General features: G+C 45.5%; 1 protein-coding gene across 1 annotated transcript in view; it reads left to right on the top strand.

Annotated features, from left to right (window-relative positions):
- RAPGEFL1 (Rap guanine nucleotide exchange factor like 1) overlaps positions 1 to 21,273 on the top strand; it is a 672,616-nt gene that overhangs the window by 207,395 nt on the left and 443,948 nt on the right. The window contains exon 4 of the mRNA XM_044055019.1: positions 19,456 to 19,553. Within this exon, the coding sequence (XP_043910954.1) occupies positions 19,456 to 19,553 (98 nt within the window). The remainder of the gene's footprint in view (positions 1 to 19,455; positions 19,554 to 21,273) is intronic.

Raw genomic sequence — 21,273 nt, 5'->3', positions numbered from 1 at the left:
AGGGGACCACCAGATTGGCTTCCTTTTTTTGGAGGATAGCGTCTTGATTCTGTTTGGGATAGCATGATCCATGCACTTGTGTAAGTGTTTATAGAGTGCATTTGTGTAGTATTCAACAGTTGTAACTGTATTGTCCATCTGCATGGGTGTCATGAAGTTCACCACTTCTGTCTTAAGAAGCATGAAGTAGGCTTTGGAGAATTTTTACTGTGGTTTCTTTAATGGGGGGTGGGGCGGGATGTTGATATCAAGGGTGATTAGCTTATGGTCGGATCGGACCAACGAGGAGTTGACTTCAGGTGTGGAACACCAGTCACTCATGTTGATAATGACTTGGTCTAGGGTATTGTTGCCCCTGGTGGGGGTGTGGATAAGTTGATCTAGGGCATTGGAGTTTATGAATTCCAGAAAGCGTTGAACTTAGGAGTTGGTACACTAGTAGATTTCCAGTTAATGGTGGGGTAGTTGAAGTCGCCCATTATTAGGGTATTTGGTTGAACTCTAATATTTTCCAGTACATCAAGAAAAGAGGAGTGGGAATCCTGGGGCTTGGTGGGGGGTCTGTAGCAAGCTACAATTTGGATTGCAGTTTTGCCCAGAGTTAGTTGCACTTCGATAACCTTGGATGCATCATGCTGAGCAACTAGCCTGGAGGTGTGGATATCCTTAATGAATATGGACACACCTCCGCCTTTGGTGTTTCGGTCCAGGTTACATGGCCGAAAAGTGTGGTATAAGTTATAGCCTGGTAGTGCAGGGGTGCTCTCTGGAGCCTTGAACCAGGTATCAGTCACTGCACAGATATTGATGTTCTCCATTTTAAGGAGTGCCTCGGGTGAGTGCATTTTGAGATTTGGACTTACAGCATTGAGTAGCATTACCCTTCGTTTTTGCTTGCCTGTTCCTGTTATGGTGGTGAATTTGTTATTTGAACCCTGCCTAAAAAAGGCACTGTAGGGGCGGCAAGAACCTTAGCCAGTATCCGGAATCCTAGGGGCGACAGGTGCAGGCCATCTATGGCAAAGCATCGTGGTCTGTCGACCATGTCATCCCAAGCAGACAGATATTGGATCCCCTTAGAATGACACCAGAAGCTTAGCCAATTGTTGAAGTCAATCATTTTGTCCTTGTACTGTGGTATCATTCTGCTCCCTTTGGGGGAAAGATAGCCCTGCATGCAAAAAACTGGGAACTCATTACCCAAGACAAATGGGTTTTAAATATAGTTTCCCCAAGGATACAGATTCCACTTCCACTCCTTACCAACCCCAAATGGTTGGCCAGACCTACCCCCAAATCAGTGGGCAGAGGCTCAAAAGCAGGTTCTCTCTCTTGTAAGTATCAGGGCTATTCAACCTGTCCCAGAAGAGGAATGGGGGCAAGGTTTTTACTCAAGACTTTTCCTGGTACCCAGAAAAGACAATTCCGGGCGTCCTATCCTGGACCTGTCTATCCTAAACACCTTTTTGGTAATCCCATAATTCAAAATGCTAACTCTTCATCAGCTGCTTCCCATGCTAGGGAAAAATGCCTGGTTGGCAACACTGGATTTAAAGGAAGCCTACATGCACATCCCAATAAGGGAATCTTGCAGAAAATACCTACGCTTCAGAGCAGGCTACATGCACTATCAGTTCTCTGCACTGCCCTTTGGCTTATCTACTGCGCCCAGGGTATTCACAAAGTGCCTAGCTCCAGTCATTGCATTCTGCCGGCAAAGAAATATTCAGATATACCCATACATGGACGATTGTCTAATTCAGGCAGAAAGCCAGGACATACTATTAAATCATCTGGCATTTGTAAAGAAATTATTAGCTTCACTGGGGTACATCATAAACGAAAAGAAATCACATCTAGTACCCTGCCAACAAATAATATTCCTGGGAGCAAGCTTGAATACAACTTCCCAGATGGCCTACTTCACACTAGAGAATCAAGTTTTTATTTGGCAGCCTACTTCAAACTACTGGCCACAAAGACCCAGCTATCTGCAAGGAAAATACTGCAAGCCCTGGGGTTCATGGCCTCTTGCATTCTACTAATTCCATATGCAAGACTGCATATGAGGAAACTACAGTGACATCTAAAAAGCCTATGGTGTCAACATTCTCAATACCTAGAATCAATGATTCCTATCATTCCCTGTCTAAAGACAAGAGTTGCTTTGGTGGACAGAGGCCTGTCACCACAACAAGGGACTGCCATTCACTCTACCCCCTGCTGCCCAAACCCTAACAGACTCATCAGACTATGCATGGGGGGCTCAATTGGCAGGGCAGTGCATTCAGGGCAAATGGAACCAGAGTCAAATGCACCTGCATATTGATCAAAAAGAAATGTTAGCTGTACAGAATTCTCTGACAGCCTTCAAGGACCACATTCTTACAGGACAATTATTGGTAAAGACGGACAACACCACTGTTATGTGGTACATAAACAAGTGGGGGGGGGACCCACTCATACCCTCTCTGCAGACTAGCCATGGCTGTGTATAACACAGCCTTGAGCTACCAAGTGCACCTACAAGCTCAATTCCTGCCAGGCAAGCTAAATATACTGGCAGACGACCTAAGCAGAAATTTCATGGACCCACACGAGAGGAAACTGGAACCAAAGATATTCAACATGTGGAGAAACATATGGGGGAGCCCAGAGATAGACCTGTTTGCCTCCCCTCAGAACTACCAATTGGACAAATTCTGCACAAGGACTCCACAGACAAGCTTGGAAAGTGGATGCCCTGTCCTTCACCTGGAAAAAAAACTATCAGTTTATGCCTTTCCCCCTCTGCCTCTCCTCCCTAAAGTTCTACTAAAGATCAAACAGGACAAACCAAGGACAGTACTCATTGCACCAGACTGGCCACGCCAACACTGGTACCCACTCTTGCGCAGTGTGTCACTGCTGGAACCATGGCACCTGCCTCAGACCCCTTCTCTGATCTCCCAGCAGGAGGGCCAGATTCTGCACCCCCAGCTTCAAACCCTGGACCTTGCAGCCTGGCTAATTACCTGAGCTCTCCATTACCATCCCTCAGTAAGCAAGTGATGGATGTCATTCTGGAGGCAAGGAGGCCTAGTACTAGAAATTCCTGTGCTGAAAAGTGGAAAAGATTCTGTTCCTGGAGCCAAACTCAGGGGATGGGCATAACAGTGCCCAGTTTTCCGCATATTCTTCAATACTTAACTGAGATGCTTCACAAGGGCCTTTCCTTCTCTTCCACTAAAATTCATGCCTCGGCCATTTCAGCACATTATAATACAGAGCCACCACTCTTCTCTCATCCACTGCTGAAGCAATTCCTCAGAGGGGCCAAAAACTTAAGTCCACCCAGGAGAGCCCCTACTCCAGCCTGGGACCTTAACTTTGTATTGGACAAGCTCACTCTACCTCCCTCTGAGTCAGCTGCAACCGCAGAGTTGAATTTCCTTTCTTGGAAAACAGCCTTCCTTCTAGCCATCACTTCAACAAGAAGGGTGTCTGAATTACAGGCCCTCATGGCAATGGAGCCTTTCATGATCTTTCATGCGGACAGGGTGTCCCTCGGGACTAACCCTTCCTTTATGCCCAAGGTGGTATCCAGTGTGGCCCTTAATCAGTCCATTCATTTGCCAACCTTCTTTTCTAATCCACAGAACAAAGGGGAACGAATACTGCACTCCTTGGACGTGCACAGACAACTTAGATTTTACTTGGACAGGATTAAGCCTCTCAGGAAATCTGAACAGCGGCTGGTTGCATTTGCTGCAGGGGCAGAGGGGAAGGCCATTTCAAAGCAAACCATTTTTAAGTGGATAGGCCATTGCATTAATTTCTGCTATAAGCACCATGGAAAACCTACCCCACAGGGGATAAGACCCCATTCCACCAGGGCTGCATCTACCTCTGTAGCCTTTCTCAGTTGTGTACACTTATCATAAGTGTAGATGTTCGAGTGTATTCACTGTTGCAGTCCTGGTTACCTTCCCTACAGCCCCCTGACTTCTATTGACTATACCTCTCCTTTTGGTTACTATACTTAAAGCTTTCTGGTGTATTTGCTTTTTGTTGGAGGTGTAACCTTGTATATAATTGCTTCCCATTTTGGGGGCACCTGACATCTAGGGCAAGAAAAACTGATGTAATGACATCTGCTGCATGCTTTATACCCCTAACTACCTGACGTCATGGAAGATGAGTCAGCAATCGACACAGGACCCAAGAGTTTGATAATCAGGCCGACTGAAGGCTACCTGCAAGCAGATAACCCAAATGTAATGACTGCAACAGTGAATACACTCTAATATCGACATTTATGGTAAGTGTACACAACTGTACTTTATTCCTGTTGTCAAGCAAGTTTCAGATGGTAAGGAGCAGAGTAGCTTGGTGGTCCTTGGGATGTTCTTTCCTCTCGCACCTTTTGCCTTTGGCAGCTGCTTAAGGCTCTACCATTGCTGTCTCCTGAGGAGAAAAATGCCTCTGTACACTGAGTTCTTGGTTGCCATTGTGACATGCACTATGGTGTGGATTGGACAGGCTCAAACTCCGTCATTATGTAACAGCTAGTGCTCCCACTAGGTGTCACCCTTGTGACAGTCAGAGCCATCCCAACCCTCTCTCTCCCTCCAACTGGATGGGTGAGTTGGCAGTGGATGCTCACTCCCATCTTCCAAGACTAGCCTGTACAGGTGCTGCTTTTTGAAATCTAGCTGTCTGCAGTGTGCAGTATGGGTTTTATTCATCTGCATCAAAGAGCTGTCCCAGCCATGGCAAGAATTTAACCACATTGTGCATTTTCTAGGGAGGTTACCAACATGTAATAAAATATTGTGGAATATATCATGAAATGACCCATGCTCAAGTGGGTTACAACCACGCAGTAAAACACTGTTGGGTATATCTTGAAATATCCCACCATGAGTAAGATGTTGTGGGAGCCCTGCATGGATATTACACCCCATATTTTAGTTGCCAGTTCACTTTTTTGCTTTTTGCAGTGACAAGTATTTAATGCAGTGGAAATAACTGAACTACTGCTTCAGAGAAACAAACTGCTTCGGTTCATGTGACCTCATCTTGTTCCATGATGAGATTAAAGGGAGATTACTAAATAAAGAATACTGACCTGCTGACACGGGGGCATGGTGTTTATCTTCACACCTGTAGGCTTAGTTATTCTTGCAACCCTCTTGTTGGAGGGTGTGTCACTGGCTTAAACTGAGTGGGTAAAGGCTGTGTCTGTGTTGCAGTGACTTGACCCACATCCTCTCTTGATGTAAAAGACCCTGTTGGACAATAAGGGAATCTTCCAGTAGCTATACTCAGTCAGCAAATGAAGACCATAAAGGAGCCTGACAGCAGTGATAAGAAGCTTTGGGTACCCCATACCTGCTTCCAAGGGATATAATGAAATTGCCATCACAACTGCAGAAGGGTGGGTCACTGGGACAACCCCCCCCACCCCATGACTGAATAGCATTAGTTAAGACTTGGTCATCACATCTCCAGCAGCCCAAGCCAGGAGAGAGAGTAGAAGGTCAGTATTGTGGAGGTCAGTAGTGTGGTGGTTAAAGGTACTACAGGTTGACTTGCAGTCGTTTGTACAGCAATGTTCAGGATCTGGAAATAGAGTGGAAGGCCGGTACTTACAGGCAGCAAGGCAGTCCAGACGTCTGCTTGTTTGTTACAAGTCTCAGAGATTGTACTTGATGTTCCCTTAGGAAAGACAGCATCCCTATTTACCATATCTAGAAAATGCATAGTACTTTGTGTCCATAGTTTGAATTTTGAATTATGTGTACAATGCAAGTTACCCAGTGTAAAGCTCAAAAGTTTTACTGTGACACAAGGCACACTGAAGGCTCCGTATAGTTAGGAAAGTGTGTTTGTACCACAGTGGGTACATACGTACATACAGATCCGATAGCAGAGAAGCTCATGTAAAGTAGTCTTCAGGCATGTTGAGTGAGTAAAACAACTTTCCCAGGCTTCCAGCTCTGCTCTTTATCCCAAAGTGAACTGCTCCCTGCTGCTTCTTTCCCTGTTACAAAAGCACTGATTTCCATTTTTGAATAAAAATAAAGCTTTTCAGATAAATTCCATCTTATGTGTATATTTCTGTTTTACTTTTTGTCTTTCTCCAGCTCTTTTCAGTTTGTTCTGTTGAATTTTATCTAATTCCCCATATTTTATTCCCCATCACTTTTGAACCCATACCTTATCGAGAAAGCTAACAGTCTATTCTGTTTTCACTAAGCATGCCTGAGGCAGGTGAGTACTCTTGCCAGCATACACTTTATTGTATAATTTGTTTGGGAACAGAGAATTTTGTCACAGTGTCCCGTTTTCATTAACATTAACAGTGCATCCAAAAAGGTGTCTAATGAAACCTTTGGAAGCTTACTTGATATCTGAGCATCTTTCCTCTCTCGCTTTAGATGCTTGTGGATCTGTTTCCCCCTCCAGTAACTTCTACTAATTTTTTGCAGATTTGATAAGCAAAGCAAAGTCTTAAATCCGAAGAACTGAAGAAGCACGAGCACTCAAGAAGTCTTAAGTGTGTGCTAAAAACTAAAGATAAACATATAAGGGCAACACATATTGTAGAAAGTGTGAATCAAAAGTGCCAGTGATGTTAATTTCAGAACCTGATAAAAGCACTTCCGTGCTTATTGATTTTGGTTGAGGAGTCCATGGACCATATTGGAAGAATAAAATGAAACTTCTGTCTCGGACTGTGGTGGAATCCACTATGCTGGAATTCTCAAGAGGAGCCCATCTTTTTACCACAGCAATGCATCTGATGTTGTCAGTCTTTACATAATCCTTTACTGTGGGCTTGGTTCCGAGCCTTGGAACCGACTCGGCCGTTTATTTCACATTGCACCTTCCAAACTCTCAAGCTAGGCTTTACCCATAATGCTCCTTTCTAAATTACCACAGATCTTGTTTGCCACTTCATGTGTCAGATGCTTACGACCGCTCACAAACTTTGGCTTATAGTTTAAGTAGATTTATCCTTTGAAATATCCTATTTTTATCTTTGATAAATCTCCCTTTATTTCTAGTGTCTTTATAATTTATCCGCTCCTCTCGTTAACTTTATTAGTGTGCGTGTGTGCTTTTCCCCTCATTTTGCTGCACTACCATTGTTAGTTCTTTTTAAGTACCATTGTTGGTACTTCTTTTTTCTTACCTATTAAGATATTGGATATTACCATTGTTGGTATTTTCTTATCTTTTCTCCTTTCTCTTTTTCTATTTAAAAAAAAAAAAAAAAAAAAAAACCCTCTTTCGCTGTTCCTGCCTGTGAGTGTGTGTGCTCCATTAGTCTGTTGTATTATGGGCTGACAAGTCAGAATCTCCAACCAAGTCTTCTAAGGGCACTTCTAGATTTAAAAGGTGGCAAAAATATGACAGAAAAATGCCCAATTCGGACGGGCATATTCTTTGCGTATATTGCTTAGGAAAACTTCACCTACAGGCGAACTGTTCAATTTGCCATGGTTTTTCTGCTAGGACACTCACCGAATGGAAAAACAAGTTAATTGTTAAAGGACTGCTTCAAAGTGATTTCAATGAGGCCATTTCTTGGTCCAAAACAGAAGCCAGTTCATCGTCTTCATCATCCTCCACGTCTAAGAAAAGACCTTCGGTTCCCGGTACTTTAGAAGCGCCTAAAAAGGTTTCTAAACAACATTGGAGTTCCATGGCACCAAATGGCAAAAAAGGTTCACTACCCATCAAAACTTCAGGGCTGACTTCAACTGCATTGGCACCGAGAGAAATGTCTGTACCAGAGCACTCTGAGCTAATTTTTTTCTGAGATCCAGATATTCTCCATCTATTGAGCCTTTCAAGGATAGACCAGTGAGCCCCTTTGTCAATCCGAGACCCCCTAGGTCTCCTTGACTGCTTCAGTTTGGTCCACTAAGAGTCTCTGAAGCTGACATGAGACTGATGGACCAGCTCCTGATGGCGAGTGGATTGTCTTCGGTTCCTAGCCAAGCTGGCATCGGAACTGACCCTACTACAACACCATCCATTCCTCCTCCTCCAACTCCTATCGAGTCATTGTAGTCCTTGGTTTCTGTATCTCAGGTGTCGACTCTCGGTTCCAGTAGCAACTTCTCCGGAACCGAGAGCTGCCTTGAGCTCCTCCAGGTTTTTGGCACCAAAGGCCTCCCAGGGTTGAGACTTCTTGGCTGGTTCCGAGGTGCATGGATTGACTTCTTTAATTTCGGAACCATTCATGACCCTCGGTGCTTCAGCTTTCATAAAATCGACCCAGGCTTTTGGTTTTGGGGGTCACCTCTTTGGGGTGGGACCTCGATTCAGAAGGAGTCTTTTTCAGTTCCAGGCTCCCATCCCCCTACGGGGGGGGGGCAGGCCTTTCGAATCATGGAGAAGGCCCAGTCCACTGGGGACTCTGTCTTTGCCATCCTGTCAGGCCAGACTTCCACATCTCCTCAACCTGAGCTTCCATCAGTTTCTTCCCTGGGACAGAAGGTACAAAAGTCCCAGGAAAGACCCACCTTGGTGGTTTTTCCTCTTCAGACACTTCCCCAGAACACCCCCCCCAAGGAAGTACCTGTGAAGAAAAAGTGCAAGAGACTCCCCACAGGAGTCTTTCAATGAAGATACCGACTCTGAAGGGGAAGGCTCCCCCAGGTCACCCCCCCTGATGTTTCCTTCAGGGACATCCTGGAAATTCTTAGAGTGGTGGCTAGTCCTCCCTTCAGCCTTCCTCGGAGGAGTCTGTATACCTGGAGGCTTTTCATGCCCAACCTTCACCCTGTTGGATCTCTCCCCCACAGACGATCTCATTAAATTGATCACTCAGCAGGCGTTAAAGATGCCTGACTCTATTGAACCAATCCCCAAGAGACCTGATCAGATCTTTTCAGCCCCCATAAAAGAGCAACATTGGTCAAAAGGACACCCATAGACACCATGGTGATAGCAGCAGCCACAAAGAAGGAACTTGCTGAAGAAAGTACAACTATCCATTATCCTACCAAGGAGTCTAGGACTATGGATAGGTTTGGGAAGCACGTGTACGCTTCATCAACCTTTGCTCTCAGGTCCTTGAACTACATGGTGTACTTCACAAGGTTACACAGGGATCTGATCAGAGAGCTCTCTTGATACCCTTTCAGGAGCAGTAGCTGAAGGGGTACAGGACAGAATTGCCTCTCAGCTCCACCACCCTTGAAGAGATTTGTAACTCTCCCACGAGGTTGATTGCCCATGCAGTTGAGGGGAAGACAAGTGTGGCGGGTTCAGGCATAGCCATTAGAAGGCACTCCTGGATGCGCTTGTGTGATTTTTTTGTGGAGCCATTTAAAGCGTCATTTGTAAACGCTCCATTTGACGGATCATCCCTTTTTGGTCCTAAGGTTAAAGACACTCTGGCCAGATGTGAAATAGATGGGATGACACTTTCTGCCATATGCGTATGTTTCTCTACTCCTCAGCAGCTTTATTGTAGGAACCAGAGAAGTGGGAGACTGTGGTTTAAAAAATCCCAAGGGCTGTTCCAGGATTCACATGGCAGGGACTTTCCCATCGGCAGAGGGGGAAGTAATGGAAGACGCCGCCCCAGGGGCAGAAGTGGCCCACAGAACCAGGGGTCTAGAGATTTTCTCTGGAACTTCTACCAGCACCCCGGAAGGGAGGCCCAATTGCCATTCAGGGACTGTTCTCCTTGCACCAAACAACCTGGCAGCTGATAACTTCGGACAAATGGGTTCAGGGAATCGTATCCAGAGGTTACAAAATTCCACTTTCTTTAAGCCTAAAACCCCAAAAAAGACTCCTGGATGTTCCACCCAATCACAGGGAAGCAGCAGTCATGGAAATTCAAAAGCTGCTCGACAAGAGAGTCATCCAAAAAGTCCCACCAGACCAAATAGGATCCGAGTTTTACTCAAGGTTCTTCTTAGTGCCCAAAAAAAACAGGGGACTGGAGACCCATTTTGGATCTCAGCCAGTTCAGTAAGGCAGATCAGCAAACCAAATTTCGGATGGTCTCCGTACAGTCTATACTTCCATTCATGGAAAAGGATGATTGGATGTGCTCTGTAGACCTCCAGAAAGCAAATTACCACATACAAATGGACAAACGCTCCAGGGGCTTCCTGTGCTTTCGGCTAGGGCCCAGTCAGTACCAGTTCAGAGCACTGCCCTTTGGACTCACCTCAGCCCCCAGGGTGTTCACCAAATACGTGGCGGTGGTAGCAGCTCATCTCAGACTGCAAGGATTTCAGATTTTTCCCTACCTCAATGACTGGCTCCTCACTGCTACCACTAGGCATCAAATAGAACAGGCAAGAGATTACACTCTGTATTACTGTGCATCCCCAGGCATCACAATAAATTACGAAAAGTCAAATTTACAGCCCTCACAGCAACTAGAATTCATTGAAGCTCTGTTAGACACAGTTAATGGAATTGCTTCACTCCCACTGGAAGGACTACAAAGGATCAGATCTTAGGTCAACTAAATTATCTAGAGCAGAAGCGTTCCAGCCAGATTAGTCCTTCAAGCATTAGGCTTGATGGCAGCCTCAATCACTCTGGTTCCCTTAGCAAGATATCGCATCCGAATCGCGCATGCGAGGTGCAGGGAACTAATGGCTCTCCTGGTCAGAGGCACAGGGAACTAATCTAAGGGGGTGGCGAAAGCCAACACACTCTGGCTAGGCTTATAAATGCCCTTGGGCAGATAGCCTAGTACTTACCTATGAACCTAATCTTACAGTGGTTGCTAGCCTCCTGTTGGTCTCTGATAGACCAGCAAATGTCTCAACACATCCTGATTACCAGTCACTGCAAACAGGATCTTTTGTGGTGGCTCCACTCCAGCTTTCAGTCCAACCTTTTGTCCTTCCACAACCCCTAGCCATAGTGACCATGGACGCTTCTCAGATGGGGGGGGGGGCATTATCTGAGAAAGATGGTCCAAGCCACATGGTCCCAGCTGGAGGCCAACTTGCACATCAGTGTTCTACAGGTGACCATCAACCCTCCCCATTTGTTGCATTGGCTCATTTGTACCCCTAGGAAGTGGGAGCCCTAAGATCAATTTTTCCCTCTTATTGGCATGAACCCAGCAGCAGAGAGAGAGGAGATGCCATCTATCTGATGCTAAGTGGTTTTATGCTTCAAGACTCTAAGCACTGCACGCATGCCCATTACCATACCAGGGTTCAGTATGTAGTAGGTGTCAGTTTGAATGTGTTACAACCCCTCAAGACAGCCCACCTTCCCCCAAAGCCAATGCTCCTATGAGATCTACTATCTTAACCAGGGAGTCCTCAACAAGAACAAGTACACAGGCATGCACCACACCTCCTCCTCCTTCAGAATAGAAATAAGTAGATGTCACTCTGGTGACTGACTTAGAGGGATAAAGCCCCGACTACAACCCAGGCAACCCAAGTTCTATTAATGGCTCGGGTGACTGATGGAATGGCAGGAAAGAATGGGTGCGGTTATCCTGGGACAAGGGGGATGAAGTGGGCATCTCCTGTGACTATTCCTAGTAAAGATTAGGGACGTCATTGGAAGAAGGCATCATCTAGAGAAGAGGTTGAGTGAGGACCTGATTGAACTGCTGCATAGGTAGTACGATACACTGCAGCGCCCCCATTGCACGGCCTCCCTTGGATGCAGACATGTCATGAGGGAGGAGGGAGTGGATAGGGCAGAAAAGAACACAAGACATTTGTGAAGTTTGCCACGCCTCCAAGATGTTCTTAGGTTCCACGACCATCCACACCACACACTGGAGTAAGTCTGGGTGGGTTTTGGAGTTTGACTGGTAGAACCCAGCATGGCTGTAGGGCACTGGGGTGCTGGTCCAGTACAATGACAGAAGGGGACCCAAAAAAATAGAAGAGGGGTAAGTAGGCAAAGCTGTACTACTGCTGTCTCCCCCCCACCACCAGCACCAGCATGTGCCTGAGCCACTGTTTGAACTCATGTCACTGGGTTCATAGCCAGGGCTCCATCTTTCTAAGCCAGCAAAGCTGGCATATTCTGTTTTCATGACATCATTGTTTCTTGCATTCCATAAGCCTAATTCTGCCATAGCTAGTGTTCGTAAACTGTCTGTCTTAATGGGACTGCAGTTTCCATTTTGATGTGTTGGTATACTTTTTGATTATTGCACTGTTTCTCACATTTTCACTGAAGCAATGCTTCACTACTTACTATCAAAAACATTTCATGTTAAGTTGTCTATCTCGCCTTCATTCTTGCTGGATGGGTTCGGAGCCGATCTCGGCTCTGACTCGGTCACTCTAAAAGCTCGAGAGTTGGTTCCACCGGCTCGAGGCTGCCCCTATATCCCACAATGCAAGGCGTGAATTACCTCAGATCTCGTTTGCCGCTACAGCGATCGAGGTGTTTTTCTACCGGCTCCAGGTTAGTTTAAATTAGATTAGTCTAATAACTTTTAAACTTACTCTAGCTTAGTTTATCCCCTTTTTTACCTTTAGTGTAGTGGATATTTATCCTTTCTACCATCTTATCCAGCCCCTTCTTCAAGAACTAATAAGTTCTTTCCTTAGGCCTTCGGGCCCTTCCTTCCCTTCAGTGTGTGTATGTGTTTTTGATAGGAGTTTTATATCCTTAACTTAACTTAATTTTCAGAAGTTTTGTTTAAAGTATTTTACTTAGATTTTTCTGACAGTGTAATCAGTGTGTGTGTTGTTTGTGTGTGGTTACACTTCGGTTCCTTGAAAATGTCCAAGGATTCAAAGGTCTCAGGCTTCAAGAAGTGTGACTCGTGCTGTCAGAAAATGTCTCTGACAGACGGTCACACTTCTTGTGTGTACTGCCTGGGACCTTTACACCTGCAGGACTCTTGTGCTGTATGCCATGGCTTCAGCCCTAGAGTCCTGCAGGAAAGAAAAAACAAACTCATACTAAGGGGTTTGCTTAAGCCTGAAGGTTCCCTATCTGCTACCTCGGGAAAACCTTCCAAGGCTTCTAAGACCTCGGCTCCAGCTTCTGAGTCGAGGCCTAAGGCTTCGAAGCCTACTGCTACATCGGCTCCGGCTGGAGCCGATGAGTCTTTGACTACAGTTTCTGTGGTTCCCTCGGCTCCGGCCGGAGCCGAGGCATTGGAGATTCCTGGGTCGGCTCCGATCAGACCATCGGAGCCGACATCTAGAAAGAGGTCGAGGTCACCATCCCTTGGCTCCGTTCATTCGGCTCCAGCGTCTCCCTTGCTGTCTGAACGGAGCCACAGATCTCACTCCTCCAGGTCATCGAGGCTCTCGGATCATGACCTCCAGAGGGTAGTGAGTCGACTTTTAAAGTCCGAGGCACTGGCCCAAATGCTTCAGAGCCCGACTCATCAGTCGATGCCTCAACCTATTCCTCTAAATATTCCTCCTCCGACTCCTTTGAGCTCGGAACCGGGACGTCTCGGAACCGAGACTGTGGTAGCGTCGGAGCCGATACATTTGTCTTCGGCTCCATCGTCGGCTCCGATTTCTTCCTTTGAAGAATCTCGGCGCCGGACTTCCCTCGTCGGCTCCGAGGTGGTGAGTGGCATCGGACCCTTGTCCGACCCCCCTCTCCCTCTCGGTGCTTCGGCGCTGGTGAGTTTGGCTCCGACATCGGCCTCGGAGCCATCTCTGTCGGTGCCGAGGGAGGTTCTCAGCTTCTCGGAGCGGGGACCTCTGGCTCTGCCTGACAGGGGTGCGTTCGAGGTCATGCGGAGTGTGTTGGAACCTTGTTCGACTCCACAGTCGACTCCGTCCGTCCCTCCCTCTTCGGTGCCTCTGGTTATGTCGACTCACTCCCTCATCCCAGACCGCAGAGAGCCAGCTCCTCAAGAATCCCCTGTGGGGATCTCATCTTCTTCCGAAGCCTTCCCTGAATTGGCAGGGGAGCCCCCTAGGAAGAGAAAGTGTAAGAGGAAGCACATAGACTCACCTGAGTCTGTCACCTCTGACACAGATTTAGAGGATTCCGAGGGTTCCCCCCGTTCTCCTTCTGAAGATGTCTCCTTTGCAGACATTCTAGAGATTCTGAAACAGAGGGGAAATTGGCCAGCCCTTAACCCTTCGGAGGATGAATCTGTGTATCTTGAGGCGTTTGGCTCTCGCCCTTCCACCTCCTGGGTGTCCCCCCCCTTTGATCCCCTCATGCAGGTGGTGGCAAAGAAAGCCTGGACGGCTCCTAACTCAGTGGACCCTACCCTCAGGAGACCACCTAAATTTATAACAGCACCAACTGACAAACAATTTCTGACCAAAGGTGTTACAGTGGATGCTATGGTGGTAGCTGCTGCCACCAAGAAGGAACTAGCTGATCCTTCAGTGCCTGTTCATCCCCCTAACAAAGAATCTAGGTCTATGGACAGGTATGGGAAGCGAATGTTTTCGTCAGCGACCTTTGCAATGCGTTCGCTGAACTACCTATGCCATTTCACCCGTCTCCAAAGAGACTTGATCAAGGAAGCGGGTGAGATGTTGAAGAATCCTACAGCTGCAGATTTTCAGGACAAAATGAACACCCAGCTGACTACCCTGAATTCAATAGCTAACTCCTCCATGCGCCTCCTTTCATATGCGGCTGATGGAGCGAGTAGAGTCGCAGGGACAGGTGTCGCCTTACGCCGGCATGCCTGGATGCGACTATGCAATTTTGCTGACCCCTTTAAAACGTCTTTCACTAATTCCCCGTTTGATGGATCATCTCTCTTTGGTCCTCAAGTGAAAGAAACCTTGACTAGGTGCGAGACGGATGGCAAAACTCTGTCTGCCGTCGGAGTCCGTTTTTCTACTCCTTCTAGACCTTACCCCAAAGGCCAGAAAAGTGGAAAAATGTGGTTCCGCAAACAATCTCAAGGGAATTTGCCTGACGCACAGAGTCGGTTCCCCTCCAGAGGCAGAGGAGGGAACAATAATGGTAGACGTCGCCCCAGAGGCAGAGGGGGTCCGCAGAACCAGGGCAATCGAGAAACCTTTTCCGATAAGCCCTTTCAGCATCCCTGAGGTGTTGCCCAACTGTCCACCTTCGGAGGCAGTCGGGGGAAGATTGTCACTGTACCCAGAAGCCTGGCTATCCCTAACTCAAGACAAGTGGGTACAGTCCATCATTTCCGAAGGCTATTCCATTCCCTTCATTGCATTCCAAACCAATCAAAAAAATCCCTTCCAGATGTTCCACCCGCTCAAAGGGATCTTGCAGCTTTGGAAATTTCAAAGCTGCTTGCAAAAAGAGCAATTCAGCCAGTTCCAGCAGACCAGCAAGGATCCGGAATCTGCTCCAGGTTCTTTTTAGTTCCAAAGAAAACAGGGGACTGGAGACCAATTTTGGATCTCAGTATCTTGAACAAGTCAGTCAAGAAAACAAGATTTCGGATGGTCACGCTACAGTCCATCCTTCCCCTATTGGGAAAGGAAAACTGGATGTGCTCTATAGACCTTCAGGATGCGTACTATCACATAAAAGTGAACAGACGCTCCAGAAGATTCCTCCGCTTCAGGCTGGGAACCAGTCATTTTCAATTCAGAGCCCTGCCCTTTGGTCTCACCACCGCCCCCCGGGTGTTTACCAAATGCATGGCAGTGGTAGCTTCTCATCTGAGTCGTCAAGGATTCCAGGTGTTTCCATATTTGGACGACTGGCTCCTCACAGCTCCCACCAAGCATCTTCTCTTAATGGCCAGGGACTACACCTTTCGCATTTGTCAAAAGTTAGGCATTTCAATAAATTGCAAAAAGTCTGTTTTGTCGCCTTGTCGTACTATTACCTTCATAGGCGCAAATCTAGACACAGTCAACATGTCTGCGAGACTAACAGATCAGAGAATAGCAGACATACACAAACTGGTCTCGCTCCTCTTCAGCAGCAACAGAGTCAAAGCCAGGTTGGTTCTGAAAGTATTGGGGATTATGGCGGCTGCCATACCTCTGCTTCCATTAGCCAGATTCCACATGAGAATCCTTCAATGGATGCTCTTCACACAATGGTCATACCAGCAACTTCCAATGTCCCACACCATTATGATTACGCAAACATGCAAAAATCATCTTCTGTGGTGGATGTCTTCCCCTCAGCTCTTCTTGGGAAGACCCTTTGTTCCTTCCCCTCCGGTTGCTACTCTGACAACGGACGCCTCCCTGATCGGGTGGGGGGGGGCATTATCAGGGCAGAACTGTCCAGGGCACATGGCAACCAGACGAATGCCACTTGCATTTAAATGTTCTAGAGATGAGAGCAGTGCTTTTAGCGTTGCAAGCCCTTCAACACTCTCTTCCCTTGGGAACGATAGCAATCCAGATGGACAATATGTCTGTAGTGTGGTATATCAACAAACAAGGCGGAACCGGGTCCTGTCCCCTATGTCGAGAAGCACTCAGACTGTGGCAATGGGCGATTTTCTTCTCAGCGGTTTCTGATAGCAACGCACATCCCCGGGAAGTCCAATCAAATTGCGGACAAGTTGAGCAGAGCTATCCTCATGCCTCACGAGTGGTCTCTGAAAGACTCTGTTGTGAGAGGAATTTTTCTCAAGTGGGGTCAGCCTTGCTGCGACCTTTTTGCTACTCCCCAAAACAGCAAGTGCAGAGATTATTTCACCCTATTCCCGTTACCAGGCCAGCCCAGCAGAGACGCTCTAGTCCAAGTTTGGCCCCGGGGACTTCTGTATGCATTTCCTCCCTTCCCACTAATCTCTCAAGTGATACAGAAAGCTATCGCTCAGAAGGCCTCATTGATCCTCATTGCTCCTTACTGGCCTCGACAGGTTTGGTTCCCCTTTCTACACCAGTTTCTGTTGGAGCAACCTTGGCATCTGGACCTAGTTCCAGATCTTTTGATCCATCAGTCGGGTCAGTTACATCGCTCCCTCCCCTCTCTGAACCTCACTGCTTGGTTCCTCCAGTTCCAACCTTAGCCAGGCTTCCTCAAATATCTCACTCTGTTCGAGATATTTTGATAGCTTCCCATAAATCATCCACTCGAAAGATTTATCTCAGTAAGTGGAAACGTTTCGCCTATTGGGCTCAAGGAAGGGACTTAGATCCTTTCACTGCTCCCATCCATATGGTTTTTGATTTTCTAGCTGAACTCTTTCATGCATGTTCATCTCCTTCTACTCTCAAAGTTCAATTGGCAGCTATATCTAACTTTCATGTGGGCATTTCAGAGTCTGCCATAATGTCCCACAAGCTTTGCAAAGCCTTTTTGAAGGGAGTTTTTCTTCTCAGACCTCCTATAAGAAATCCTCCTCCTCCTTGGGACCCTAATTTAGTTCTCAGTTCTTTGATTCTCCCCCCTTTCGAACCTGCAGCTTCCTGTTCTTTAAAATTGCTATCATGGAAGACTCTCTTTCTGGTAGCTATTACTTCAGCTAGAAGAGTTTCAGAACTTCATGCACTCAGCTGTCGACCACCATATCTGTTGTTCCACAAAGACGGGGTTTCCTTACGAACCAACCCGTCCTTTTTACCTAAGGTAGCCTCTGCGTCTAACCTAAATCAAAGCATTGATCTTCCTGTGTTTTTCCCAGGATATTCTAATAGGTCTGAACAAAAACTGCATTGGCTAGATGTTCATCGTCAGTTAAGGTACTATTTGGATAGAACCAAACAATTCAGAAAAACTGACCAGCTGTTTGTCTCCTATGCAGAAGGCAGAAAGGGACTTTCTGTTTCAAAGGTATCGCTATCTAGATGGCTAACATCTCTGATTTCAATTGTTTATGAAATTAGACACCAAAAGCTGCCTATCAAACCTAAGGCCCACTCCACCAGAGCTTTGGCTACTTCTATAGCCTTCCAAGACAGACTGCCTATTGACACCATTTGTGCAGCGGCTACTTGGGCTACTCCTCACACTTTCATTTCACATTATAAGTTGGATTTAGCTTCTAGGCATAGAGCTAACTTTGGTACCACTGTTCTCAAGAGTCTGTTCTGTTAGGCCACCCGGGACAAGGTGCTAGGGATGCGGTCCCATCCAGCAAGAATGAAGGCGGGATAGACAACTTAACATATAGAAGTTATGTTCTTACCATAACGTTCCATGTTAGTTGTCTTCTTCTCGCCTTCTTTCTTGCGTCCCACCCTCCTTCCCCCTGGCCTGGACAGACCTGGAGGAGTTTGATTATGACCTCTCTTTCTACCACCTCTTTGCTATACCTATATGCTCTGCGGTGCATATTTTCAGGGATCAGGATTTAGGTCACCTTTCCTCTTGCCCTTTGTTATAGAGGTGGACTCTCTTTCCAGTTTTACTGGTTATACTTTTAGCTGGGCCTAGCTCACAAACGAGATCTGAGGTAATTCACGCATAGCATTGTGGGATATAGGGGCAGCCTCGAGCCGGTGGAACCAACTCTCGAGCTTTTAGAGTGGCCGAGTCGGAGCCGAGATCGGCTCCGAACCCATCCAGCAAGAAAGAAGGCGAGAAGAAGACAACTAACATGGAACGTTATGGTAAGAACATAACTTCTATTTTTCAGGTTTGCCTAAATTATGCATTCTGATATTACTCATAACTAATAGACTGACTCATTAAGGAGGGCTGGTGTGAGGAGTCTGCCATAGATCGTTCAGCACAATTGAGTTTTCAGCTGTCTGTATTTACCAGCATGCAGGTTTATGGCAGAACACTGGAAACTGCACCATACAAGGACTTGTAGACTAGTAGGAGTGTAGCCAGGTTTGTGGGGATTGCCCTTATTACACATTTCTAGACTGATTCCTCCCTTTTTCTCTGCCCCATGTAGTGGCCTGAAGTTGGATTTCTTCTCAACAGTATAGCTACATTTTTTTGTACAGTGTACCCATTTTATATAATAAAATGTGAAATACTGAATATACAGGACTAAGTTATTTCATATGAAACCTTTGATCTGGATAGTAATTGTACAAGTTCATATCACTGGGCACAAGTGACTCATTTGTACCCTTTTAATTTCATGTATGTATTTCAGGCTGGGCAGTCTATATCCTTATGCTTGGTGAAATATTATCCCCTTAAAGCTAAATTTGTGCAACATGGCTTAAATAATGTATGTATACCTTGCTACTTCCATGCTGACATGCCAGTGTGTAGCATGTATATTCATTCAAGTCAGCACAGGAAAATATTTTTAAGTAAAACTGAGCTACAGAAGTCGTGGTGCTTGTTCACTGTGTTCGTGGGTATCTTGGATAACTTACGACTTGAAGTATGTGTCTATGTAATTGAGCATGGCTACTGATGTTTCTACAGACAGAAAACAGAAATGTCTTCATTTTAAACTCCTTGCTCTTTGGTAATGTCTGTCTATAAAATCTGAGCTTCAGTGCTTCCTTGCAAATTTCCGGATGTATACCAGATCCTTCCGATGTTTGAAAGTTCCACTAAACCAAATTGTCCTTTTCCTGCTTATTCTAATAAGATGGTTTAATTATATTTCTTCATTTAAGATAGTTCATTTTAATTTGTTTTATTTAGGAATTGTCCTTACTGGCAGAGAAGGATATGCCCTTGTATCCGAATTTGGTGAATGACACCCTGATGTTTTTGCAACTCGTGGAAGAAACTCAGACCAAGTAAGCAGTGTTGTGCACGTAATTGTCATACTCTTGACTTCTAATGTATGGGCTTGAAACAATCTAGTAAAATACATTTTTTGCACTTAATACTATGTACTTCAGGGTGTATGTCCTTTTGTAGTAGAACAGACATGATTATGAGGCATAGATGAACTAGAGGAACTACAGAGCAAAGCTGCATGTCTATTTGCAAATCCTAGAATAATTGGTCATGCCATAAGACATACCATCTCATATGCCTTAAACTTGTAACTGAGTTTTAGTTTGCCTGATTTATAATGCTCATGTCTTTTTTTCATGCCTGCCTTACATTTGTAGAGGATTACATTTTTTTCATTGCTGCTACACAATGGCACACAGTACCAAAGGACAGTTCACTCCTTTGATGGGTTTTGGAGCCATAAATTTAATGTGAGCCTAAGTCCTTTTTGAATGAGAAAGTACTTCAGGAGGGTTCACCTTTTATAATATTTTACAGAGTAGTTTTAAACTAGTAAATCTTACATCTGTGAGCAGTGTGTATATTTTGACCCATGGACTATTAAGAGGTTACACTGCAGCTCAGCAGATAGATTAGCTGCACAGCTCAGCTGTTTCAAGCGGGAATGCTTGATATCTTTACTTCATACAGCAGTGACCTTATCATAGCAAGCTGGTAGGTGTTATCTGCTGAGATACTAATGCAAGCAAGGATTCCAAGAAACACTGTATGGTATATAATGGATGAAATTTTGAGGTGCGTGCAGCATACTTAAAATGGTCATGTAATGTTTTTGGTAAAACTGTACATCCGTTGTATGTGTTTAACTCAAGGTGGGAGACATAAGTCTTGGTTAATGAAAACAGATCTATAATAGGTTTAGGAAAGGTGGGTAGAAGTGATTTTAGGCTTTACAATGTTAAATTTGCAAAACAGATGACGGGAATGAAAATGGTTATTTTTGTTTTATTTATATTTGTTTACTGTGGTATTGCACCAATCAATAGTGACCAGTTTCAGCCTCAGCCTGGGTGAAATACAAAACCTTTCACAAATAAATATGTAAGCAAAACAGTTCAGCTAATTATATAGAAAACAAACATATATACATTCCAGTGAACAAGCAGTGCAATTTACAATCGGGCAGATTGTCATGAACAATGTATACATTAGTTTCTAAAGTGGAGTGAAGTGCTTTTTGAGTTGCATACTAAATTTGAAATAAGTGTAGATTTCCTTAATGTAGATGGCCAGAGGTTACCAAAGAGTAGTCACCTGTGTGGAGAAAGCATGTGCAGTGCTCTGGAGTTCCAGAGTTAATGAGAGCTGTGGCTAGTGAGTAGTGTTGCAGGTTATATGAGGAGTTTTGTGTGACGTCTAGCTGCAAGGGAAATAATTGTGTGGAGTTGGAGTAGTTTGTAGAGTTGGGATCCTAAAAGTAGGTTAGATCTTTGTTTTACGGGTAGCTATTTAGCTTTTTCTAGGGTGATACAATGATGCTCACAGAGATGTGAGTTTGTAATAAACTGGCAGATGCTGTCAGAGGTAGTATGGAGTGTGGCAGTATTTTTCTTGGAAGTATAAGCAAAAAAATGGGAGCCCATATTCAAGTTGAGAAAGGAGAACTCCTTTGCCAGTGGCCACACTGGCTGGTTGGGATAGAAAAGTTGAATTATTTCTGGCCTAGAAAAGTCCTGCTTGGCTTATGCCATGTACAGTTTACTAAGTATACATTTA

This window comes from Protopterus annectens, chromosome 13.part0 (genome assembly GCF_019279795.1).
Source record: "Protopterus annectens isolate FY-2018-M chromosome 13.part0, PAN1.0, whole genome shotgun sequence".
NCBI lineage: Eukaryota > Metazoa > Chordata > Ceratodontiformes > Protopteridae > Protopterus > Protopterus annectens.
This window is presented reverse-complemented; position numbering and strand designations above follow the sequence as displayed.